Source organism: Erithacus rubecula, assembly GCF_903797595.1.
Source record: "Erithacus rubecula genome assembly, chromosome: 2".
Lineage (NCBI taxonomy): Eukaryota > Metazoa > Chordata > Aves > Passeriformes > Muscicapidae > Erithacus > Erithacus rubecula.
Genome location: NC_136685.1, coordinates 67,478,012 through 67,504,307, shown reverse-complemented (window position 1 = coordinate 67,504,307; position 26,296 = coordinate 67,478,012). Strand labels below are relative to the sequence as shown.

Sequence of the window (26,296 nt, the reverse complement as noted above, 5' to 3'; positions counted from 1 at the left end):
GGCAGCTGGGGACAGGTTTCTTCACATGTGCCTGTGCTGTCAGCAGCTGCCAGAGATAGGACAGGGCTTGGCAGGACCGAGGCTGGTAATTCCTGTGGGGTATAGATCCATCTCTTCAGAGGCACCTCTGAGTGAATGCCTCACTGACACAGATTGGGCAGAGAGGGAAGGGATAGTTTATGCTGTATCAGTCTTTCAGTAATTTTGTTCCCAAAAAGATAAGTATGGCATTTGGACCAGCAGATGGGTTTTCCAGTTCATTACCACAGGAGTTCTGCATCTTGTGCCAAAAAGTTCTTATGTTGTTACCATTACAAATAAGGGCTTCTTTCTGTTTTTCAGCCTTTCACAAAGTAAATGGGAATGTTCAGCAGTGACTAGGTTGAAATCCTCATTTGTGGGTTCACAGCCAAGATCAGGATGGTGCTAGTGATTACATGCTAGCAAGGCACCATCTTGCTCCTCCTCAGGGCAGTGTGCAAAGTTCTTCTCTGAACAGAACTGTTTTCTTTGCACTGAGGTTCACACAAAGCAGAGCCAAAAGAAACCATTTAGTAGGCAATAAAAATATAAAATAAAAAGAACAAGTACATAAAAAATGTCACTAGGAAGGAGAGCAGTGTGTGCTGTAACATCCTTATCCAAACCACACTGACATTCCCCCCACACATGCACAGCAATGACAAGATGCAACTGCTTTGTATTTTCCTACTCCTGTGGCAATGGCCGCTGGCCAAAGACTTTTGGTGCTTCACCACCTCCTATCATGTAAGGGGAAAACCTTAAAAATATAAAATATTTCATATAAATAATATGGCATTTTAAAACACACAGATGAGTGCTCTGAAGCATTGTATCTGTGAAAGGCTTCAGATTAAAAACAAATTTCCGCCTGGCCCCTGAAGAACAGCTGTGTATTCCTTCCAAACACATAAATAATAATGGTTAGCATCCTGTTCAGAGGGACTCTCATGCTGTCCAGCAATTTTTAGTCACAAGCACCATTTGACTTCACCATCTCATATTAAAGTCTGTTTTTTAAATATGGCAAACCTTAAACTACTTTAAGTATCCCCCACTACAGTCCTCATTTCTGGTCTTTCCAGGGACTCAATAGATCTCATTTTCTTACAACCTCTAAGCAGTGTAATCAGCACTGTCATAATCCTCTTGCTTATTTGTAGAATGAATTAGTTTCTATCTGATCTCTCTCTTTTCTTATATTTCTTCTCTGTTCATTTTAATATCACACTTGCTTTACTCCATTCTGAATGAAGTAATTGAAGGTTAATAACCCCATTAGGTATTTATGTTACTATTTTCTGTCCAAAGAGGGTGTTGGCTGAAAAGTCCAGAGTGGGACATTGACTGCATCTGTCACTGTCTGTGGAATGCTTCATAGTTCTCCTGTGCCACATGCCAAAGAAAATGCTGATGGGCATGTGGCTGCTAATGGCAGACCTTGGGAGATACCTCTTCTGCCCTGTGCTTTCCCTGCCCACAGGTAGCCCTTTCTCCCATGCAAATGACACATACCTCAAGGAGAGAATCAGCTGTAGTTTCATTGGAATTGGAGGCTGCTGTGTTGAGCAGAGGAGGAAAGGCAAGGATCACCCACCTTCACAATTCTGAAATGTCAAGGGCTTTTCACCTGGGGTGTCTGGGGAGCTGGAAGGAGCTGGAAATTATCTGAGCTGCAAAAGTAGGCACAAATCTTGTTCCTAGAACTGCTCTGCAGTAGTTCAGCTTCCTCTCTGGAGGGACTATTTATCACAAAAACCAGTATTCTGCTCACTTCTTTGGAGTGTATAAAGTAGAAAAGCTCACAGCCTGCAGATTTATGGATCATGAAACTGAGGTTCAGCTTCTGAACCATGTAAGAATGAGTGGCCCATCAATCCATAAGCATAAAAGGAGCTTGAATGAACTATGAAGATGTCAACCCCTCAGAGTGCAAAAAGACTTAAAGACAGCTGTGTCTTGTATTTATCCTGTAGACCTGCCTCTTGTGCTCAGAAAGAAAATTAAGTTGATGCTCTGTACACTTGTGTCTTGAGAAGAGTCTTCAGGGAAGATACTGTTTTATATAGGAACCTCATATAATACTGCATGTAATTTTACAGATTCCTTTGTAACTCTGTAAAGTAGGGAGGAGAAAATTTCTGGAGACAAGGCTTATGAACTGGCATGTGCATGATCAGGTTTATTTCTTTTTAATATTTCCTCCACAGGTCTTATTTATGAAGATAACTATAAACTATATTGTAAGACTATGGAGGGTGTCATTCCCCTCCCTCTCTTCAGGAAAGCACTTTCTTGGCTGTGAAGCTTGGGCCAGCAGTGCCTTATATACAGTCACATAAAGGAGTTGTTAAGGGATAAAAAAAATGGGTAATTATTAAACTTTGCTTTCTAGAATGCATTCTGAAATTTTAAAAGAAATGTTGTTCTAAATGGATGACAGGAATCCAAGAGCATACAGAGGTAAGAAATGAAAATAAAACCACCTTTCATGTACAATACTATCTGGCCTATTTTTCGTTATTATTTTCTGCTAATTTTTTTCACTTCCATTATTTTCCACTATAGACTTCGTTGATATTCATTTGGAATTCAAAAGACAAATTTCACTTAAATTGTTCAAATTAAAAATTCTCAAAACTTATTTCAGAATTTTTATAAGTGGTTTTGGTAATCTGTACCCTTCTTCAGAAGCTTCTGATTCAGTGAATGGGCATTTTGTTTCACTGCAAATAGAATTAAAATAAACACATACAACTTTTCAACCAACATTTGTAGAACAATATTGAAGAAATGTTACCCTCAAAAATCCAAACCACACAAATTCCTGCAGCTCTCCACTGATGTTGTAGCTGCCTAATCCTTTATGAGTAGATTCTCTTCAGCTACTATGTCTCCATTTCTGTGCTATCCAATCCTTTAGAAATGCAGTAGGTGTCAGGATTTTTTAATTTGCATGTTTACTGTTCAAATAACATAGTGCTTATATAGGGAGTGGAAAATTTCATGTTTCCCTTGGACAGCAGGAAATTTCTTTCAAGCCATTCTCAGTTATTGTGTGCCTCTTGAGAGACTTTCATGTTCCAGTCGCAGAGATGAAAGCCATTCAATTTCTGTTACATATTTCTCCGTTTTTGCCACTTACACTAAGGTGTTACACAATTTTAATGCAACTAGCAACATCAATGTTTTTGAAGGATTAGCTATTGGGAGAAAGGTCAAAACAAGTAAAACTGCTTAGAAATCTCAATCTCAGAAGCAGTGGACATTGTATTTTCTAACACCCTCCCTTTTGGCACCAAACTCCTTAGCTGTACTCGGTCACCTCTTGTGGCTGCTGAATTTCTCAATTTTTCAGAGGCTGCTTTTCAAAGATTGCTGTGCTGTGAAAGGTGCTGTTCAATCAGGCTCTGGGATGAGGGTAGATGCCATCACAGAGTCCTTCCATGGTCCTCTCCTTGCTGTGCTGCTGTGTGCAGGATTGGGATGACTTTGCTGAAGAACAGAAATTAAAGGAGTATGAGGCAGAGAGTGCTCTGGTTTTGTGTTAAATGGACATCAGCAGTACAACTAAAAAGGCAAACAAATTTCAAACAGAAAAGATTCACCTGTTCTTGAGAGGAGGTACTCTAAAAATGACCACAAATACAAGTATTTAGAAAAGATTGTTTCCGTTCTATATCCCGTTTATTTAATGCATCTAGGGGCAATTTGTGCATTGTAAATGTCAGTTTCTCTGTTATGTCAGCAAGCCCTCAGCTTTTTTTTTCTCTTTTTTTGTATAACTTTCTTTCTTTTCATAGAGGAGCTGCCAAGTTAATGGTGTGTCTTTTGGTATCTCCTGACTCATGTGCCTTCCTGTTCCCATCTATCCCCAGTATCCCATCATGGTGCTGACAATTGTCACTTGGGCTGGGAAGTTGGTTAGTTTATGCCCTTGGCCCAAGGCTGGCAGTGCAGGCAGCAAGGGCTAGCAGGGCGTTGCCCAGCTGGAGCCATATCTCCACACAAAGTCTCTCTGACAATCCACAGGCATAAAGGTGCAAATTAAATATGTGTGAGTAACAGGTGTCTCAGGGTGTTTGCATAGCCAGTTTTATCACTGAGATATTTCTACCCTCTTTGTTTTGACTCTTGTCTTGTTCCTTCTCCCAAGATACAGCAGCACTGCTCCCCCTTCTATCAGCACTGTACTTCTGTATCAGCAGAGCACAAAAGCCAAGACAGCAACTACTAGAAAAGCATTTTATTCTTGCATACTGTTTTGGTCTGCTTATGCCAACCATTACAAAAATCCAATTTACAGGTGGCCAGTTCACCAGTTTCTCCTAAAAGTTTCATTCTGACTATTGCAAAAAAGTATTAAGTGGTTCAGGTCACAGCTGAAGAGGACAAGCTGGATATAAATCACATCAGGCCACGCTTAAGATATCCACAAGCAATTGCTGTGCAGTTTCAGAGTCTGCAGGTCTTTCACACCCAGAACATCCACTGACGTCAATGGAAATTTTGGATGATGATGGAGAGCAGTGATGATGTTGACTCCGGCAGTCAAACCTTGAGAGTCTAATGTTTAGGTTTTCTCTGCCTCAGTTTGTATATGCTGTCCCTCACCACACGCCGAATGCTGCACAAATGCCTGACTGCATTTACCTCAACACAGCCCTGGGAAATAATAGCAGGCTTGTACCTCACACCCCACTGCCACGGGGGACACGCTGGCTGGGGGACTTGCCCAAGCTCACACTGAAAATTTGTGACAAACCATCACTATGGACCTCAAATTCAGCCTCCTGGTGCCCTTTCCAAGTGCCTTCCTTGAAAGCTTTCCATGCTTTTCATCTTTTCAGTAAATGAAGTACTGAGGCATTGCATAAAGTGCCTCTCCAAACTGCTGGGACCTGCAGGGAATTGCCTAATCCACATATATTAAAAATACTGTGGGTTTGTGGTTCAGGTTTTCTTCCAAAAAACAGTTTGATTAACTAACCTTTTAAAGGCCAACTTTCATACTGGGCCATTCATAAAGGCCCATTCATACTGGGCCATGCAGGACACAGTTTAGTTGTGACTTTGGCTCCAGTGCATCTCCCAAGCCACTCAAAACAGCCCCTGCTCCTTAATGCAACCCCCACCTGCAGTGGGAGAGGAAAGAGGCCCTGAAGCAGATCTTCTGACAGCTGGGATGCCCTTCCCAGAGCTAATGTGTTCCCAGCTGTGCCCAGGGGCTGAGGAGGCTGGTGATGCTGAGGAGCTGAGGGGCTGTGCTGCTCCTTGTCTGGGAGAAGCTGCACCTGCAGATGGTAGAGACCTTCCCTTCAGGCAGGCAGAGCCCCAAGGGTTTTTCTAATTGCAGCTGCAGAGGATAAAAGTGAGGAACAAGAGCCTTTAGGGGAATTGTCCCTCTGGAGACACAGCAGCCCCAGGCCACTTCCATGTGACTGGTGCAGTGGGAGATCCTCAGGAAGGTCTGAATTCATCAGCAGTAAGTTGGTGCAAGCAGCCAGTATCCTGTTTTTGAGGATGGCAGCAGTCATTAGGTGCATGGTACGAGCAGGAGCATTCCTGCTGGGCTTAGGCCTTAAGGACACCTGCTCCCCAGCCAATCTCCTGGGATGAAAATGCTTGCAGGTGCCTGCAACACCTGGCTATGCCAGCATATTCCTTGAACTGGGCATTCATTCCCTGTCCTTGTTGCTCCTTGATGAACCCAGGAGGAGGAAGAGGTGAAGTCTTTAACCAGCACTGCAAAGGGCAAAGGGCATCTTCAAACTAACTAGCAAAGGGCATCTTCAAATTTTATGGCCAGCCATAATCACTTCACAAATTGGATTTAAAGAATCAATGTGACATTTGCTTTGGGCAAGAAGGCTGTTTCAAGGGAATTACAGAGCCCTGTTATGAATTTCCCATTTCATTCTTGGGCTTTTTTGAACTCTTGAGTAACTGCTGTCTGGTGATGTGGTGCTGCTCATTTTCTCAGCTTGCTCCCTAAGGACTGTCATTAGCTTCCATACAGATCATTAACTGCTGCTCACAGCCTGTGGGGCTGCCTGTGCCTGGCTGTACCTGTGCTGTTGGAGCTGGCAGTCCTTTGCCTGTACTCCATTTGGGTGTGCCGGTGGATCCCAGCATACTCTTCATCACAGCCCACCGTGCAAATGGGTCAGTTCCCTCTAGCTCAGCTTCCAGCCCTGCCTCAAACATCAGCAGGGGCTGTCCCTCTGCTTGCACTGTGGGCATGCCAGTAACCCCCAGGAACCTCTGAAGCTTTCATTCCCCTCCTGCCCCTTTCAGCTTCATGCACTGCTGCTGTGGAGGGGAATGTCAGTGTGAGTACCTCCTGGCCACTGCTCTGGTGGGCTCTAACAAAGATTTGAGGCCAGTCCTGACTGCTACACCAGGTCAAGCATTTCTCGTGGGCTCAGAAAAAAGGGGTTCCACCAAGCAATCTTTGAGTGTAACTAAAAAGCTCATTTCTGTGTTCAAGTGTGATGCCTGCCTGGTCTGTGGGTGTTTGGAGCTTGCACATAGCAACAGTCTTACATTTTATTTGTATAATGCTGGGTACCTCTGGGGTGTAAAGGCAAGAAATTCATGATAATTCAGCTGCCTGGCTGCTGAGGGTATCTTGTCACGTTAAAAACTTCTTCTTGCCAGGAATACTCTTGCTGCATTTTCTGAAATGTGGTTTGGTCTCATTCTTTTAAACTTTTTTTTTAATTTAAATGTTAGTTTAAACAGTATCTCATTAAGGTTTCTGAGTCTGTTCTAAGACTTGTCTTGAAAATGTGTATTCAGGTGGTTTATAAGATTTGTATTATTTGTTTCTTTTGGAGCCATTCTGGTGTATTATGTAAATCCATAGCTAAGCATTTCCTGGGACCATTTATTGTGCAAATGTCTAGTATGGTACGTGAGCAGTGCTGAGCAAAACCAATTGCTTCTGTCTCTCTAGTTCAGAGAAGGTCAGTCTGTGGATTTTTTATTTCATTTGTTTTTTGTTTAATTTAAGAGAAGACAATTTTCTCATTCCATTGCCTATCAGAATGTATTTTCTGCAAATGAGCTGGAAACCCCCAGAACAAATAAAAGTTTAAAGGCAGAACACCAGCCCCAAACTAAGTGTAGAAACAAGTAATCAAGGCAGGCACAGACATTTAAAAGTGGCAGCTGGATGCTTGATTGGCTTCTGTGGTAATTTCTTGCATTTAATAATGTGCTTACAGAAAAATATGCATGTGATGATGGGCATTAAAAAGCCATTAGAGTATTTTAGATAAGCCACCCTTTGCATCCATCTCCAGAAAGCATTGCTGTCACTGGGGCTGGTGTTACTTCTGGAGCTGCAGTGCTGCCATTCCCGTTAGGAAGGGTATAATGAGAGGCTGAAGGGCAGGGTTTGCATCCCCAGTTCAGCTCCTAGCACGGACTGACTGGACTGGATAAGTACAGGCATCTCTGAGGAGCAACAGGTCCATGTCCATGGGCTGTGGCATTCCTCAGCAGGCACTGCAGGCAGCATGACAGGCAAGGCACACCAGCACACCCTGGACAGGTCTCAGACCTCTATCTCATGGAAGCTGAGGAGAAGCTTGTGCTCTCCCAGCATCTGGAAGCAGTTTTCCTGAGGAAAGCTGCAGGCAGGGGTATACAGGTTTTGTTGTAGGAGCTTCAGACCAGCAGGGCAATAAAAGCCATGGCAGGAGTCCCAGGCATCTCTCTGCAAAGTGCTGAGGCTAGCGGGTTTATTCACGGCATTTTATGATCTGGGACACACCACAGGAGCCTCCGTGCAACTGTTCAGCTGGCATGTGAACCTGTGGTAACTCAGGAAAAAGGTGCTCAGGGACTGTCTTGATAAGTAACAGGAGCTATAAAATAAACATGCAGGAAAAGCAAATCCCCATCTCTCTGATGGTGCAATCAACAGGCAGCCCTCCTCCTGCCACTTTAAACCACCCAGGGACTTGGCTTCTCTGTGCCCCAGCTTGCACATCTGTAAAATGGGTTTCATGAGCTCACCCTTTTCTTGTACTGTTTTGAAATCCACCCACCTGAGAGGCTGATTTTGTCATGGCTACTCTTTGGACCAGGGCTGGCTCAAAGGGGAAAGAAGCAAAGCTGAATGCACGATCCTTTTTTTCTGCAAAACACATCTTTACTTTCCTGGAGACTATTCTTGAAGAATATATTAAGTTGCATTTTTTATCTGTACAGCAGTCATACCTCCACTTGTGAGCTTAATGCGTGAGACATGCTGTGGTCCTAACAGGATGAATTACAGGAAACGTCCTTGTAGGTTTTTTCACTGGGAGAAATTAAACTTGACTCTAGTTTCCTTCTCTCCTATTACTGTCAATGCATCTTGTCTGTCTGCTTTGCTTTTTCTTACTACAACTGGCTTGCAAGTCCTCCCAGAAGACACAGCATGACATTTTAGTCCATGTCTTCTTTTTTTGTACATTGAACAGAAAATATAAGACTGTTGCACATCTGCAGATTATTTATCCATGCAGGCCTAATTGGTGCAGGGATTAGCAAAACATGTTTTGCCTGGCAATCTCTAATCAAGAAGACAGATTCACTGGCACGGTGGTGGCTTTGCTGTGCTCCAGGGAGGCGATGCTCACTCTGCTGAAAATCAGAAGCAATTTAGCCAAATTCAATTTGCAGGTACAGACCTTGCAAGGTCAAAGTAAGAAGCACAGTCTACAAAGAAATAATATTACCCTCTAAGAGCAACAGCAGATCCAAATCTGGTTTGGAGGAAGAGAGTCCAGTTTGAGCACTGAGACAATGAAAAAATTCTAGCAAAAGTTAACAGTCTGGAAAGGAGAAATAACTGGCTTGTGCAAAGTATTCCCTTAGGATGTGTATTACTCCCAGAAATTTTCTACTTTACTGCAAATTTCCCGAAGATGTAATGGCATTTTCAATGGCTTACAAACCTTTTTGGCAGAGGTTTGTTCTGCAGGGAGTATTGAGAGACCAAACTCCTGGCCAGGGGCATCACACTGTGTGTACTTTTTCTAGTTCATGTCTACCTTTCCTCTTCATAGGTGGGATTTTCAAAAGAAGGGGGAAAGCATTCATTTCAGTGTTGGCAAGATTTTATAAATTCATTAGCACAAGATTCAGAGAAGCGGGGAAACATCCCGAGTACCTAGCAATGGTTAAAGACAAAACAGGCAGCGGAAGGTGAATGGTGTCAAATATATAATTGTGAACTCAGTGGGGAAAAAGTGGAGCTTTACTGTCATATTTCATTTGCAAGTTTTATTTGACTGCAACACCTGCTTTCAATATAATTAACTCTTACTTAGCATAGAATTTTGGCTCTGATGACTTCTGATTTACTTCACTGGGGATGCTTGGTTCCAGTGACGAAATTATTTTGCTAGTATTGTGCTGGAGACTTGCCTAATGGAGCAGAGCTAATTTGCCATTTGCTGGGTTAATGAAGATACACACTAAAAAGAATGTGGGGAAGAACAAGATGTATTACGTGAAAGCTAAAGAAACCAGCAAACAATGCAAAGTTAAGATATCAACAAAAGATCTCTGTGCCTTAGGCTTTTCTGTAGTATCTTTTACCCCAGTTCCTGTAGTACCATAGCAGCCTTGAGCTTGTCTGAATATAGAAATGGCACTTCTAGGTGGAAGCAAACTTTTCTGTACTGCTGCTATGGCAATTAAGCCAGTATGTTTCCCTTCCAGTCTCCTTCTGACATTGCCATTCCAGTCTTACACAGACCTTGGCTGTTGCCTTCGTGAATGCCTTGCATTTATATTTTATACCAATTGCTGTGATTACAATGGAGAGCCAGCTCACAATGGCAGAATCGAGGAGAATAATGCAGGAAGATCATTTATCTCAAAAATACAGCATCACACCCTGCAATGCCACAGCTCCTTGCTGTGTGCTGCCACCTTATCTGCACTCAGCTATCCAGTTTACTGCAGGAATTTACTCCTCACATAGAGAAATACAGAGATTAAGGGGGAGATCATCTCAGCAGAGGGGCTCTGCAGGGTGGCTTCTCTGCTGAAGAGGAGACATGCTCTGGGGATTCACAGGGCCAGGGCACACCTGAGCCTTGCATTAACTCTCCCCTGTAGCATTTCTGGCTGTCGTCCCCACCCAAAGTCCCACTGTTCCACGGGCAAAGCAGGGTGTTCCCAGCAAGCAAAATTGTAGTTTCAAGAGAGCACCAAAGCTTTCAGGAGGAGGCAGGTGAGAGCAGCAGGTGCAGGATTTCTGGTAATGTGACCAGGAATAGGTTTGGTCAGTCTAAGATGACAATTTCTCTTTCAACACAGTGTGGGAGTTAACATGGTGGATATGCCTGTGTCTGTGCTGGGCCCAGAAATTAGTGGACAGCAGGAAGAGCTGTGTTCAAATGTTCTGTCAAAATATTTAAGCTGAAGGTTGTTTTTTCTGGAGACATCCCTGTTTTGAGCTTACAGCCTTGGTAATACTACAGTCCTGCCTTGCTTCCCGTGACTATTTATCTATGGTTACTCACTGAAAACTCTCTTCATCAAAGGCTTCCTGGTATGGCTTCACAAGCTGCTCTGTGGTACCAAGGAAAAATCAGCTTTCTCAGTAAGCAGTGGCACACCTGGGGAGACAATGATTGTGAGAGGACTATGTTATGGCACATAGTGGTGCACAAAATATGCCACCTTCTCCCAGATGCTCCTCGTGCTTCACTGAAGATGCCAGGTCCAAGGCAGGCATCTAACTCTGCAGGAGTGCCCCTGTTTGGAACAGCAGGGCACACTGTGGATGTGGGTGCATGGCTGGCAGCACCTTCCACAGCCCTGGGAGTTCTTGGGGAGAAGCCTCCTTACAGCTCTATGCTGGCTAAGGAAATCTCTGCCGTAAGGAGGTCTCCTTTGAATGCTGGAGCCAGCCTATGAAAAGTAATTCACTCTAGGTGAAACCAGCCAAAACAGCTAACAGGAATCTTTATTGTATAGGGCAGAGAGAGACTCCCAGAGTGGGCACTGCAGGTCAGGGTCATGATCCATGCTGTCCTTTGGGGCAGCATGGCACTACACTGGATGCTTCAGGAATCCAGGCTGTGATATTATAGGAATCCAGTGGTGTTTACTAAACAAGAATCAGGCCCACAAGACAGTAAAAGCACATGTTTCTACTGCCTAGTAATAGCCAATTCTATATGTGGGGAACAGATTTCTGGCAGGAGGAACTTTTTTCCCAGGATGAATCCCAAAATAAATTCCATTTTTGTCCTTTCCTTTGAGTGCAGCCTTCCTGTTCCTCTCATACTAATCTTGATTCATGCCATTTAATTTAAACTGTGCTTGTGTTTTTTGTTTTCAGAGCAGGAGGCTGGCTGCTTATGACACGCTGTCAGTGGAACCCTCCATGGTGTCTTAGCAAGCAGGTTTAAGCCTCTAATGAAGTTTGGGACTGGCTTTTTCAGCATGTCTCTGTTTCCTTTTTCACTCCCTGTGTCCTCTGCAGCAAGTGTCTGGTACAGTCAGTGCTGTGCAGGACTGAAGGCCAGACCTGAAGTGGGTATAGTGTTTGTGGAAGGGGAGAATGGATCTGGCTGCATGCTGAGCACAGGCAGCATCTGTCAGGGTCATGAGCATCCCTGAACATCCCAGCACGACTCCATCAGGTGGGAAGTTGGGCTGTGGTTTGTGGTGCAGATGGGCAGCTCTTCTAGTGATTCAGAGGGGCAGTTTACAGGTTTGGCAGGGAATAGGCTGCTGCCAGCTGGCAATTTTGCAGAGGACGAGGGACACTGAGCGACACAATTCAGAACCAGCAGCTCAAAAGAAAGTGTCCATGTGCAGCAGCCAAAGTACAGGGTCATCACATCCAGGGATGGGTAAGTTCTGCATAGCTATGATTTGGTACAAGGGACTGGCAGACAACAAAACCAAATAAACACAAAAAATGTGTTTCCTCTAACTTGAAGTCTTGTACCTGCTGTAGCAGAGGGGCTGTAGGCTTATGTAGACTTGTGGATGCAGAGATCTGATTATCTCAAAGAATGGATGGGGATTTTTGGTATTCATCAGGTACAACCCTGCCTTCTGGGAAAGTGGATCAAAACAATGCTTTCATCAGTGTCCAAATAATGATCTTTACATGCCCAGTCTCAGGAAACAAACAGCTTGAAATTCACAACAAGGTGAACAGGTTTTCACTATTCATCCACTATTGTCAGCAGGAAGTTTAATTCTGCTCAGGTTTTGTCAAAGCATCACAATAAAGAACTTCAGGGCCCTGGGAAGTTTGCAGGTTTGAAAGTGAGCAATGGCAGTGCAGGCCATGGCACTGTGCTGGCTGCCCCACACACACCTGGCAGGCTGCTGGCCACAGCCCCAGCCCCGCAGGCTGATTCATTCCTTCTTTGTGTCACTCAATTTCTGTGCAGCTGGCAGCTTCCAGCTCTGCTGCCAGGCAGGCACAGGCTGCAGGCAGGTTTCCCCCCACCCCTGCAGCCCCATGCCAGGGCCAAGCTGCACCCCATCACCTCCTGTGTCCTGTTACCCACTGCTGCATTTGGGGCACAAACAAACTGCTCTTTGTGCCAGGGCTGAGCATGTCCAGGCTGCCTCCTGCTCAGGCGTTCACAGCATCCCCAGCCTGGACTGCACACATGAGCTCCTGAATCCCCACTGCTGCTCCAGTGTGTCCCCTGGTGCTACCATGCCATGTTCTCACCTCAGGGGGAGGAAGCAGCTGCTTGCCACCCCCTCCTTCACCTGCCCTGGTGCTGCCAGAGATCTGAGCCAGGCCTCACCCCTTGGGTGGAAAAACCCCAGACTGGCTCCTGCAAGGCTCCTTCCAAGCACCACATAGCAGATCAGTGGGCACCAGCTTCCCATGGCTTCAGCAGGAGCAGGGAGCTTGGGGTTTTGCTGCCAACCCTGGGCCCTCAGCATCCTGGTGCCCACAGGAGTGCAGGGAGGAGGATGGCCCCACACTGCTTCAAGATGTTCACTGGGGAGGGACTGGTGGAAAGAGTGAGATTTCCTTTCCTGTCATCACCTCTCCCTTTGCTCTTTCTTTGCAGTCCCCTCCCATGTTTGCAGTCCCTGCCTGTTTGTACCCTGTGCAGGTGCTGGCTGTTGCAGCAGAAGCTGAAATTTGTTGGTTTTTTTTTTTTCCTCTTTAAGGTGTGTACCTCTCTTTCCCCAAAGGAAAAGAAGAGGAGCAAAAAGAGCCATGTATTTGCTGCAGACTGTGACTGGCTTATGTAATAACACTGCCTTTCTCTCCTTGTTTTAGGGAGTGCTGCCGATTTTTTGGAGACAATGGCTTGACTTTGAAGGTGTTTTTTACCAAGGCAGCACCCTTTGGTGTTCTTTGGACACTCACAAACTACCTTTACTTACATGCAATAAAGAAAATAAACACTACGGATGTCTCCGTGTTGTTCTGCTGCAACAAAGCTTTTGTGTTCTTGCTTTCATGGATCGTTCTGAGGGACAGGTTCATGGGAGTGAGGGTAAGTGACTCCTTATCTCTGTCTCCCCTCTTCCCCCTCACCCTCGTGTCTTTCCTTTACCCCTTGCCTCCTGCAGCTGAGTCAAGCACCCTTGCAGCTGTGCAGGCACACAATCCTTGCGGAGCAGGGATGCATCCTTCCTTCCCTGCAGCCTTCCCAGGTGCCTGTGAGCTCCTGGAGCCCCTGGCTCCCCCAGCCCAATGCCTTTCCTTCAGGAAAGAGGTAACTTGCTCCAGAGTGTGTCACAAAGGATATGTGGATGTGTGTCAGCCCTTGCCAGCTCTAGGCTGCTCTTCTGCTGGCACCCCAAATGTTTGCTTACACCTTTAGTGCTGCACCCCACGCCAATGCCTCTGCAGCACCAGCAACAGAGGGTTTAGCAGAAAATCCTTCAGCTTCCTGCTGACCCCGCTGCCATTCTAGCAGCACATCATGTCCTTTGGCAGCAGAATGGATGAGTGAGTAACCCACCACCCCAGGGCCAAGGAAAAGGCACCAGTAGGTCTCTCCTTCCTTGCTTCATCAATTAATTAATAATCAACAGCAATAACTGTAATTGTTCCTGTCTCCTGCCCACTACTTGAGGAGCTCCCTGCTCTCCCACCCAGGCTGGTAGTGCTAAGAGGAGGTTGTTGCATGGAGTAGCTGAGAGTTAACTTTTCAGGAAGTTTATCTCTGGCAGGAGAGCTTGGCCAGCCTTTCAGTGGTGGCAGCCAAGAGGCTGCTCAGGGGATGGTTGCAAAGTGTACCTGCCAAAAGCTCAGCATGGCCAGCTGGTGTCTGCCCACCAATGTGCCCAAGTAGTCCTACCCTATAAACAAATTAACTGTGATTTTTGAGTGCAGAAGCAAGGGCATCCTGAAATGATCCTGGAGCTAGGGAAGTCTCATTGTTAACAAAGATGGATGTGCTAGCCATTTTGATAAATGAAAATTTATAAAGGTATTTTTGTGTCTTCATCTCTCTTGTGGCACTGTCAGCTGGTGGGACACCAGGAGAGATGGTGTATGGAGGGATGACCACTGCAGTCTGCACCTGCACTTGCTCCTCAGTCTGAATGCCCATCTCTCAACCATGGGATATGGCTGTAGTGTGGAGGGAAAGAAGCCAACCTGTGAGTAGGGATACCCACATGGGCAAATATGTGCTGGAGTAGAGGTGCTTCTTGGGCTCTCCTGAGTGTGTGGCCATGATGTAACAGCCAGGATGGTCTGGGACTTCCCAGGAGCTTCTTGGGCAGGGTGTCTTGTGCCATGGCAGGGGGACTGGGAGATGAATCCTCTTCTGTAGGCCTCCCTTCTCAAAGGGGCAGAAGGAGTGGAAGGAGCAGAGAAACAGACCCGAGTGGTGGTCCCAGCCATGTCCAGCTGTCTTTTGTTTCCTATATGCACAACTTTGGGAAAGCAGCAGTGAAGCAGAGGAGCAGAACAGGGGCCAGGGCAGTGGTGGCTGTTTGATGCTCCTGCCATATGTTCCAGCCCCTCCCTGTGGAACCTGGCATTGGAGAGATTGTGGCGGGGGGCTTCCTAAGAAGGAACAAGCTGTCTCCTGAGTCCAAGAGGAACACAGCAGTCTCCTTCCCAGGTGACACACCAGCAAGGGACCTGGGTGCAAGAAGAAGAGGTTTGCAGACATTTGCAGCTATTTGCTCTTAAGCAGTTGTGGCATCCTGACCTTTGGCAATATGAGGATGAAGAGGCACTTGTCCTTAGGGATTGGAAAGGCACATGGCAGCACAGCAGTTCTACTGCCCAGCATTGTGTGGGAGTGCTGGGGCACTCCTGTCTGCAGAGGGACATAGCATGGAGATTCTCTTTGGAGAGAATAATTTTCTTCCCTCTTTCCTCTTTTCTGTGCAGCCCATGTGAACAGCAACAGGCAGAAAGAGTGTCACTGCTGGGGGATAGCCTCAGGATGACCCCAACACACCAGCTTCTTCCTGGGACTGGCTACCAGGAGAAAGGCAGCTGCTAGGGTTTGGAGTGACTTAAGGGCTGCAGCCACCACACAGCCTGGTCCCTCTGACACATGAAACATGACACATGACCATGTCAGATCTGCTGACCCTCTTAAAAGCACCCCTTAAGAGGGTATTTGGCAGACAAGGCTGCAAGGGGAGAGTGGCTTTCCCCAGTCCTGCTCCATTCCCACTCCAGTGCAGCAGGATGGATGGTGCCACAGCAAGGCTCATACTGCACATTTGGGTGTCCCTGTTTATGCCCCCTGACAGAGGCAAGGTGAGAAAGGCAGCCACTCAATGGGGTTAAAGCAAGTACAAGTATCCTACCTGGGCTTCAGAAGTGCAGCTACTAGCTCTATAAGCATATAAATCGAAATTTAGCTGGGATTTAAATGTAAGAGCAATTACAGGTTTCCATCCTTGCCATTCAGGTACTTCTAAGTGTCCTCATCTCCTGCAATGAAGCTGTGCTTTTCCCCCTTGCCCTTCACTGTGCCCAGAGAATGACTGACCTGGCTGAGAGCTGTCAAAGACACACATAATGAATCTGTCTGTGCCTGAAGCACTGCCTCTGCAAACCCTGCAGTGCTGTGACATCTGTGGGCACTGTGGTGTGTGAGCAGCCTGCCAGCACCACTAGCAATGTGCTTGATAGAAAGGCTGAAAGGCTTTCAGACAATGTGTATGTGACACCCCTGGCAGATCAACAGGAGACTGTGAAGTGAGGCCAAGACTCATCTGACACTTGTGACATGCTTGATGGAATAGGCAAGGACCTCTGCCCCAGCAGAACTGTTTTCAGACTTCATTTATTTGCTTTGATCTTTGACTTTGGTGTTTTCCTCCATGCTACAGTGAATAAAACAGCTCAGGATCCAAGAGAGCCATCACCTGCAGGTGCCTCCTGTGTACACAACATACAGACAAGCACATCTGCCTGTAGGACTTGGAAATACATATCCTATCAAATCTCAAACTGTAGAGACATGGTCTCTTGGAAGGTGCTATGAGGCTGGTCAGCTCCTGATGTTAAAAGCAAAGCTGGAGACTTCTCATTCTGCAGCTCATGCATACACTCCCCAGGTTTTCTGTGCAGAGGCATCACAGCTGCCCATGGGGGTTGGGGCAGGCTTCCTCTGCTGATGCACCTGCAGGTGCCAGCTGGATCCACAGCCTGGAGTGTGGCTGTGGTTCTCCTCAGCCCTCCAGTGAAGGCTGGGCAAGCCCCATACAGCTCACAGGAGGACAGCCACACCTGGAGTAGATTCTGCAGGAAATGCTGCATCTTCCACTCTTTGCCAACTCATCTGTAGCACAGGTGATGTTGAAGGAAGGTGTGGAGTTGCCATCTTCCAGCTAAGCCTGAGCCATGTACCTTGCAGCTCTCCAAAGAGCCATAGTGAGTCAGAGCAAAGGTGCCTCTGCCCAAGAAACCTGCCTGCAGCAGCTGCCTGTGGGCACCTAGAAAAATCTGTCTAAATAGGAAAAGCCTGTAGTGATATTTCCTCATGAGACTTTCCAGCCTCTAACAATTTGAGGCTCAAGGACTTTCTGAGGTGGAAGCAGTGTTTCTATAGCAAATAGTTATGATGGAATTTTTTTCTTCCATGAGTTTATCCTTGTAAAATTTCACATCCACAGGGTGCAACAAAAAAGCTTTCCTTCACTTAATTATGTGTTGAGTGAGGGCAAATCTCTTTTTCCTTGTTCTGTACCTGCCTCATGCTAGTCTCATTTAATGACCTTTTTTCTTGTGCCTCTGAAGTCACACAGAGTGTCTGATTTTTTATTTGACAAGCAGCAGCACACTGGTGAGAGAACTACTGCACACTGCTGTAGAGCCATGCAGAGGGCATTCTCTCCTTGCCTTAAAAGAAGTCTCTCCTGGATCATAGGGCCCAGTTACACCACCACAAAACTTCACTTTCGAAATGCTGTGCAGGGAGAGACCAGATGCCAACAGGGCTGCAAGCAAAGATGCTGTATCCAAACCTTTCCAAATCTGCAGCATGTGAACCCAGCCTTTGCAGTTTGTACTGGGCTCCACCCTGATCAAGTAATGAATCAGCATTCTGCCTTATGTCACCCTGCCATCATACAGCAACACCTGTGGAGAAATGGATAAGGTTTTCTTTGCAAAAACGGGCCATTTTTATGTTGGGGATATTGAAAGTGCTGATGTCAGCCTGCAGGAAGGATCTGCTGGATGATTGTCTGGTTTATGGGTGTCCCCTGGCACCAGCCCCAGTTCAGCACAGGGAAGAGGCTGCTGGTGCTGCTGGGGTTGGGACCTGCAGCTGGTAAAGAGGATGCCTTACACACCTTGTTGACCAGGCAGCAGCAGAGCTTGGCACACAGACTTTCCCCCCTGCATCTTCACAGCAGCCCCAGTATCTCTGGTGGGAAGCAGGAAAGATGAGAGGAGGCTCATGAATGTGTAGGCAGCTGCAGCCTGTGGATGGAGCCTAAAACCTCATCAGGTCCTGGGAGAGGGGACAGTTGGCTGGCACTTACGCATCTGAGGATCAAATAAACTAATGTCCCAGTCATCCTGGAGGCATCACCATGACTGTGCAGCCAAAAGGCATGTGCTGTAAGCAGGACATCCTTCACAGCCCTGCGGAGCCAGGAAGAATGAGCATACAGAAAGTCCTATTCACCCCAGAATTAGTACCCTGAGAGACTGAAGATATCTGTCAGGACAATCCCAGAGAGCCAGAGGTTTCTTGCTGACCCTGGTAAATTAGGGCAGTGTGTCCCCTGTCTTTGTGAATTCTCTCTCTGTTTTCAAGAAACCCCTCAGGCACTGCAGTGTGGGTAGCTGACTGAAAAAAAATCCTCCTCCTACTCTCTGAAATGACTCGTCTAGACTGGAAAGTAGCATTAATTTTATTCCCCCGTTTATTTCTATAACCTTTTTCCTCCAATACTTCAACAGGACTCAAAACATTTTCTGCAATCTCCAGGGAATTATTACTTGTGTACTATTGTCACGCACAGGCTGCAGGGACCCACTGATGGGGAAGCTCAGTAACAGAGATTAAATCCCCACTTCAGCTCAGCCAGAGGCACTGAGCCCTGCAGTCTGGCCTGCTGCACACACCTGAAGCAGCCACTCCTTTGCAGCTCTGCCTGCAGCTTGCCTGCAGCCAGGGAAACCACGAGGTCAGGCAGCATCTGCTCCCTAGGTATTGGCCCGGGCTTGCTACTATTTTCTACACAGGGAGATGATGCAGAAGTACTGCACTTGCATGTAAATGTGCCTGCCTGTTTCCCCATCGTGGGGGTTGTCTAGTAACACCTTCTTGCTTTCTTTCTTTGTCTCCAACCAGATCGTGGCTGCTATATTTGCTATTGCAGGGATAGTTATGATGACATACGCCGATGGGTTTCACAGCCACTCTGTTATTGGGATAGCCCTGGTGGTGGGCTCTGCCTCAATGTCTGCTCTCTACAAGGTAAGCACACTGGTCCTCCCCCTCAGAAGGATGCCTCTCCCCCTGGTCTCTCACTTTGGCTGTTCCTGTGTTACTTGCTCACCTCTGTGCAGTTTGGTACCATGTGCCCTTCTTTGCGAGCTCTGCCATAAACACACTGGCTCTGCAGCACTGCATTCACGTGCTCACTTGCTTTGATGTGTCTACTCTCACTTAGGATAGAAACTCCTATTTCCTTGGAATAATCTTCTCTAGTGCTCCCTCACCAGGGGGAGGATTTACAGATGTCCCACCTTTATTAAAATTGAGGCTGCTTTTCCATAGATTCTGGATTTAAGCACTCATTGTGGAAGCACCCTACAGAGATTTAGTTTCTTTAAGTCACTTTGTTGCCTCCCTTTGCCAGTCCTCCTTGAGTAGTATATAGCCTGTTTTGGGCTTAAAGCATTGCTTAGCATGGAAGCAATCACATCCTTAAAATGCAAAGCACATGCCTATGAATCAAGACCTCATCCTGAGCAGCTGGATAAGCTTCACTACATGTAAGATGCAGCTTTCTCTGCTGAGCAGAGCCATTTCACTCAGCCTGAGACACTTCTGGGCACAGCCTCTGTGCTGCTTATAATGCTCAAAGTCACAGTCCACAGTGAGGAATTTGCATTTGTAGAGTGCACTTTGCCCACCTTGGCTCAGATGTGTAGATTAGGAGGTGTGGACAGCTTCATCTGGTCTAATGAATTGCACTGTACCAGTCATCCAGCAGGAATTGGCCAGGAGAGCCCTGCAGCCCAAACACCACCAGTCCAGGGAGACTTGCCAAACTGAGAAGCATCTGCCCGTTCCCCTCAGCACAGTGCTGCAATGCTTTCCACTCCCTTTTTCAGATCAGACGATATCTTACATTAGGACGGTCATGAAGTTTCATACAGCTCATTCCTCTAATGGAGCATTTCATGAAAGACCAGAGACACAGTCCAATAAACCAGAGAAATTGAAAGGCTGGAGCCTAGCTGTGTTCCTCTTCCCATGACACTGCTACTCTTTCTGGGAATGGGAGTCTCAGGGCTGCTTCACCAGAGCCCGTGCACGGGAGGGTGGTGGTGGCAGTGCCAGCAGAGTGTTACTCTGCAGAGTGCTCTGCATGCCAGGACAGATGAAGCTCTGCAGCTTGTTGTGCAACACATGCTGCCACTGCTGCTGCCACCCTGCTCTTGCTTTCCAGAGTCTGGCTCAGTTTCCATGAGCTGTGTGTGTGCCAAAGGGGCAGGCAGATCTGCAGGCAGACAGATCTCACCATGGCAGCAGAGCCATACAGATCTGGGGAAGGAGGATGGGCCGAGGTTGCCATGCTGGGGCAACACAACATACTGTCCCCAGGTGGCAAATGAGGAGTAAGTGGCTTTTGGGACACTTTTCTCCATACTGCAGAGCAGCAACACATCTGCACTGGCCAGTGATGACTGTGGGATGGTGGGAATGGGCAGAGCCCTGCTGGCATGGCAGGGTTAGTGTTAGGGTTAGGATTAGGGTTTAGGGTTAGGGCCCAGTTAGGGACCTGTGATAGCTCATGCAAGGAAATTCTTTATCTAGATTGCTTTGTCTCCTCCCCCTGCTCTGCTCCACAGTCCTCTTAATGTCAAGTTTTTCGGAGGTGCAGAAAAGAGACTGAATGGTCTAAGCTAGCATTGAAGGGTCTAAGCTAGTAACCTTTCCTTTCAGGACATGCATGGACAGAGGTGCTGAATCCCCTTTCTGCATGGACTCAGCTGGCAGCTGCCTCTGCCTGTGTTCAGGGGGTGCCAAGAGGGTGAAGGCTGGGCCACACAAGCTGCTCAGAACAATTTCACCAGCAGCCATCCCAAGTGTCTGGCAAGCATCACTACCTAAGTGCCAGAACAGAACACCAGCTTTCCAGGGATGTGGTGCAAGAGAGTTAAACCCATATGTTTTCCTCTTTTAGGTTTTATTCAAACTTCTTTTGGGCAGTGCTAAATTTGGAGAAGCTGCCTTATTCCTGTCTGTGTTAGCTGTCTTCAATGTTCTCTTCGTTACCTGTATTCCTGTCATCCTTTATTTTACCAAAGTGGAGTACTGGAGCTCTTTTGACATCATTCCTTGGGGGAACCTCTGCGGATTTTCAATTCTCTTATTGAGTGAGTAGATGGGGGGCGGGGGGGGCTGTAACACTGCTCTGGGTGGAGGAGGGTGCCAGAAACTGGCCACTGGTGGAAACTGCAAGCCTCTCCCATACTGGAGCTGTTTTCTTCTCAATTATTAGATTGAGATATTATGAAAGGGGTCATTCCTGAAGGCAAATTCTCATTTCTGCTGTTATTACCACACCAAAACACTCACTTTAGAGGCTCTCTTTAGAAGGTGCTGTGGAACTAAACTGTAAAGCTTGTCCTAACTCCTACTCATGAACTCTCTGTGACAGAGATGGGTAATACCTGCCCAGGCTGTGATGGAAGCAGCCCTGCTGGCATTATCTGGGGCTCATCAGCATCCTCACAGCAAGGAGATCAGGCCAGGCCAGTCAAGGCCAGACTCCAATGCCTCTGCTGCCTGCAGTAATAGCTAATTGCTACTCTTAAAGAGGAGTAATTGCTACCCCTAAAGAGGAGGAAACTTTTAAAAATGTAGCATTGCACAGTGATAGAAATTTTGGTAGGTGGCAGTCCTTTCTTCTGCTGCCACTGCTGTGCCACCAAAGGAGCCCAATGGGGAGGGATGCCAATCTGTTTCAAAGGTTACCAGAAACATGATTTTGTTCATTGTTAAACTAGATGTGTTGACTTGCTGACACAGTTGGTCCCTAAATTGGATGATGGAATCCCCTCTCCTAAAACATTAATTTCTACTGGAAATGTCTCTTCTCTACCCCTGTTTGAATCCCAGCTCCTTTTACCCTGAACAATCACAACCCTAGAAGTACCTCCAGGTTACTTATAGTGGACTCAGAGGAAGGTGTCTGTAAAAAAGTGGTGCAGAACTTGGCAAGCAATCCCTGGTGTGTGCAATACATGGGTACTACTGGGAGACAGTCAAAGCCACAGCTCCCAACAAGCTCAGTATTGGCAAGGCTCTCCTGACTGCTAAAGCTGATCACCTTAATACAAGGGTGAATTTGATCCAAAGCAATTATTAATTTGTCATGAAGTACCCCACAAACTGCCTATGGTATTACAATGGAGTGGTAGTATAATCATTCTGTAGTATTGATACTATAATTTCATATTATGAAATCATATTTAGCAAATTCTTGCCTGGAAGAGGGTTAAATTTACAGCATCTTCCACCTGCAAAAGGAGGCAGCTTTCTACAAAAAAGCACCCAGACAGAAGCTCCTGTTCAGCTGAAATCTCCCAGATGAAGAGTGTTAAATCTCTCAGCAGGGCCAAGGGGATCACTGGATCAGTATAAAGAGTGGGAATTATTGCACATGACACTGAGAGACAGGCTGTACCCAAAACCCACCCTGATCCTGCCACTGGACTCCAGAGGGATACAGAGTTCCCAGAAACAGCATTGCCTCAGGCAGGCAGGTGGACATACAGCACACAGGGCTTTGTCCTCTGGTATCTTCAAAAAAAACCAACAGAAGCTGATGTACCCTTTATTTGAACAACAAATAGAGTATCAATGCATAAGTGTTTCAAGTGACATTCCTTCTGCCTAATTTGACTGTACTAAAATACATTTTTCTTTCCTTTATCAGCATTCAATATTCTACTAAATTTTGGGATTGCTATTACCTACCCCACCTTAATTTCTCTTGGAATTGTACTGAGTGTCCCAGTGAATGCAGGTAAGATTTTCTGTCTTTTGCATCGTAATGAGTACATTAAATCAGTGGCCTTACAAATACACAGCAGGGATTAAAGAAAATAGATTTATCAAATATGCTTTGCACCTTTTCTCAAAGACTTACAGAGATGATACTGATTAAAAATTTATTATTTATACATTAAATATGTATTGTATAATATTACATGAATATTCATAATCCCTAAAATTGGTTTTTAAATTACTGTCCAAAGAAGCCTGCATACTGAAAAACAAAATAGATTTGAAGACATTCATCTCTGGGCTGGAATAAAAACCCATAGATAAAGCAGAAATCAGTTCTTAATGATTTCTTCAAAGCAGGCTTAACATGAAATTCAAACAAATACAATTGCTTACATTTTAGAGCAGGTGTAGTACTTCAGATGTACTAGTAACTCTGCTTGCCCTGCTAAATAACATTGTGGGTGTTTATTAAGAACACTGCACGATTCAATTTTGGATATGGGATGGTACATTTGTCTGACAGTTTTTCTGAAATTTAGTGAAAGCCAAGAGACTGCCTAGTCTGAGAGACCTGGGCAGGGAGTGCAGACAGAATCCCAACAAAAGCAGCTCCTAAAACCCAGCATGGTCAGCTGGTGCCATGGTGCAGCTGGCAGCTCCCAGATTCATGCTGCCTAAGTGCACACAGAGCTGGGCACAGCTCTGGCAGATTTGGCTACCAAAAGGTGTGATCCCTCCAGGGTGTGTGGATGGCTCAACCTGAGCAGGGCACTCAGAGTGACAAGAAAAACTTTCAATCAGGAGCTGCTGCAGAGAAGGGAAATGCCCCTTTCTCTGTGTCCCTGCACCTCAGCAGAGTTCCTGTGCTGTTGGTGGACATACCCTGCTGTGTGCTCAACCAGCAGGTAATAGAGCCCCTGCCATCATTGTCTCCATGGCCATGTTCTCCTGCCACAGCCCCCAGAGCTGGGGAGGTGAGGGGCAGGGAAGGGGGTACTGTCCTAAAGCCTTTTCCCTTGGAATAACACCCGTTCAATGTCCCACACAGTTGTTGATCACTACACGAGTGAAATCGTCTTCAATAGTGTCCGAGTAATTGCCATCATCATTATTGGCCTGGGCTTCCTCCTGCTGCTCTTGCCAGAGGAATGGGATGTCTGGGTAATAAAGCTCCTCACACGTCTCAAAGTCCGGAAGAAGGAAGAAATTCCCGAAGGAAATGGAGACATTTCTTCAGGACTGCCTAACAAAAGTCGGAGAACTCGCCCTTCCATGTCATCCTTTGCTCATTAAATGCTCTTTTTACCCAAACTTTGTGGTTAACGTTATATATGATGATGCAAAGGTCTTTTCTTGGGAAGAAGCACACCTGTCCAACACGGTGTACATACCTGTACAGTTTTGATATGATCACCATCTAAAGCATCGAGTCTTGGCATGTCCAGTTTGCTTGTACTTTTTTCACATCTGACCTTTCACTTAAGTAGTACACTGAAAAAAACTGCAAACCAAGAACCTCTCTTCTCTTTTTAAATGAATGTAATATATAGTCAAAATATATTTGCATAGGTTATTTTAAAGAATGACTTTCATGAAAAGCAGGGCAGACATTTTGAGCATTAGGTACTGAATGATGCATTGCACACTGTGATTTAAAAGAAACAAATGCTATGCTACATCACATGTTTATTTTTGACCAGAGCTGTACTTTGAAAGTTTTCAAGGAGCAAAAAAAAAAGGTAATCTTTTTGGGGACAGGAAGATGGGGGGAATAGTGGAAGGAAGATTTAGAAATCACTCTATGTAGATGAGCGCATGTTGCGCTGCAAACAGGGAAAATTCGAGTGCGAAAAATGCTTGCACTAAAGCATAGAGAGAAAGCAGTCTAGAGCCCAAATCTCCTTATTCTGCATATGACTGTAGTCCACATTTAAAATCATGCAAGAGAAATCCAGTGCCTTCTACAGAACTCTTGTCTTTATCCACGCAGAACCAGGTCCTGCTGCGAGGCACTTGCGAAGGCAGGGCTCAGGTTTGTGGCCCCACAGGTCCCCAAATTCCCACCGACGTCAGGACGTGCCTCCCAGGCACGCCGTGGCTTCTGTGGGAGTGTGGGGCCCAGGGCACTGCGGGCTGGAGCGCAGGAGACCTGGTTCTCCTCTCAATTCACAGGTTTTGCCCCTGTGCGGAGCTGCGCTTGATTAATGCCGATGTGAGGAAGGGGAAATCTTGGCCGTGTGTGGGACAAGCCGACCGAAAACGATCCGAGGGGCTGGCAAGAGCGTGGTTGCTGATGTACAGTCTGAGAGCATGGACTAAGGGGGTGAATCGCCAGTTGCTTTTACTCCATAATTGTGAGTGTTAAGAGTTAAAAATGTAAGATATTTACATCAAATGTAACACTTTTTATGAAACTTGTAAGCACCAGGATGTTTACTTACGCGATTTTGGTTCGCCATTAAATTTCTATCTGTGATAGATCACATGCTATGTAAAAAGGGGGGGGAAAGGTTATAGTTTACTATTTTTGAAGTTTACATTGTTGCATACAAAATTAAAAGTGTTCTTTTGAACTGCTGCCATAGCCTAAGGTCCCTGCTGCCACTGAGGTCCTCTTTGTCTCAGGCAGGGGTGGCATCCACTTCAAAACATTTTAGCAAATCAACTTCAGATTCCATTATCTGTTTGGCAAAGCTAAATAATAAAAGATTTTAAACTCAGCCTCAGTCAATGCTTTTACTTCACTCAATTGAACCTTTATTGCAGTTCTGCTGTGGGTATTATTTGGTCAAAGTGACCAGAAGGGAGACACACAATCATCAAAGCAACCTAGGCTGCATCTCAAGGCACTGCTAGTGGATCTGTCCAAGCCTGCAAAGTCTGCTCTGCTCTCCTGGAGAAATCCATCCAGAGGGATGCTGTTAGGCATCTGTCAGGAAAGACATCCAGCAGTAGACCAAAGGAAAAATTATCTTTGCATGCATCAGTGAGCAGCCATATATGCATATGCTAACAGATATTTGGGGCTGTGTGTGGGACATGAATTTGTACATTAATAGCCAGGCCCTAGTCCAGGCTGTATGCTTGTCCTGACCATATTGTGTGATGACCAGACACTAAAGACTTGCTAGCAGAGATTACAGCCCTGAATTTTTATATCTATTTCTTTGGGGAGAGGAGGATAAAGACACAAGACATGAGTACAGGTACAACTTCAATAACTGCACTGAAGGGGACACATAGAGACTTGACCTCAAAACTCCCAGATTCAAGTTTATTCCATCTGTGGACAAAACATTTTGTCATCCTTGAGGATGCCATTCTCCCCAAGCCTCCTCTCTGAGCAAGGCCAGAGAAGAATATATAAGCAGTCCTTCCATTTTCCATAGTCCCAGCAAGTGGCATGTTCTGTGGTCTCTGCATTTCATTTTATTGTGTGTTTAATGCAGTCTGTAAGAATTCAAAAGGTTCCAAATACCATTTTAAAAACTGCAACTAATGTGTATTTTTAAACAAAAAGGAAGCAGGTTTTTTTAGCATTCAGTATGGATTGTTGGGGAATTAATGCACCAGAATGGATAGCAGCA

At 45.9% G+C, this 26,296-nt stretch overlaps 1 protein-coding gene across 2 annotated transcripts in view; it reads left to right on the top strand.

Moving 5' to 3' along the window:
• SLC35F3 (solute carrier family 35 member F3) overlaps positions 1-25,429 on the top strand; it is a 157,967-nt gene extending 132,538 nt beyond the window's left edge. For both annotated transcript variants that reach the window (XM_079329181.1, XM_079329182.1), the window contains 5 exons: positions 13,301-13,520; positions 18,813-18,938; positions 20,878-21,070; positions 22,636-22,725; positions 23,758-25,429. In XM_079329181.1, coding sequence (XP_079185307.1) covers positions 13,301-13,520; positions 18,813-18,938; positions 20,878-21,070; positions 22,636-22,725; positions 23,758-24,002 — 874 coding nt within the window. In that variant the 3' untranslated portion in view covers positions 24,003-25,429. The remainder of the gene's footprint in view (positions 1-13,300; positions 13,521-18,812; positions 18,939-20,877; positions 21,071-22,635; positions 22,726-23,757) is intronic.
• Positions 25,430-26,296: the final 867 nt, after the last annotated feature.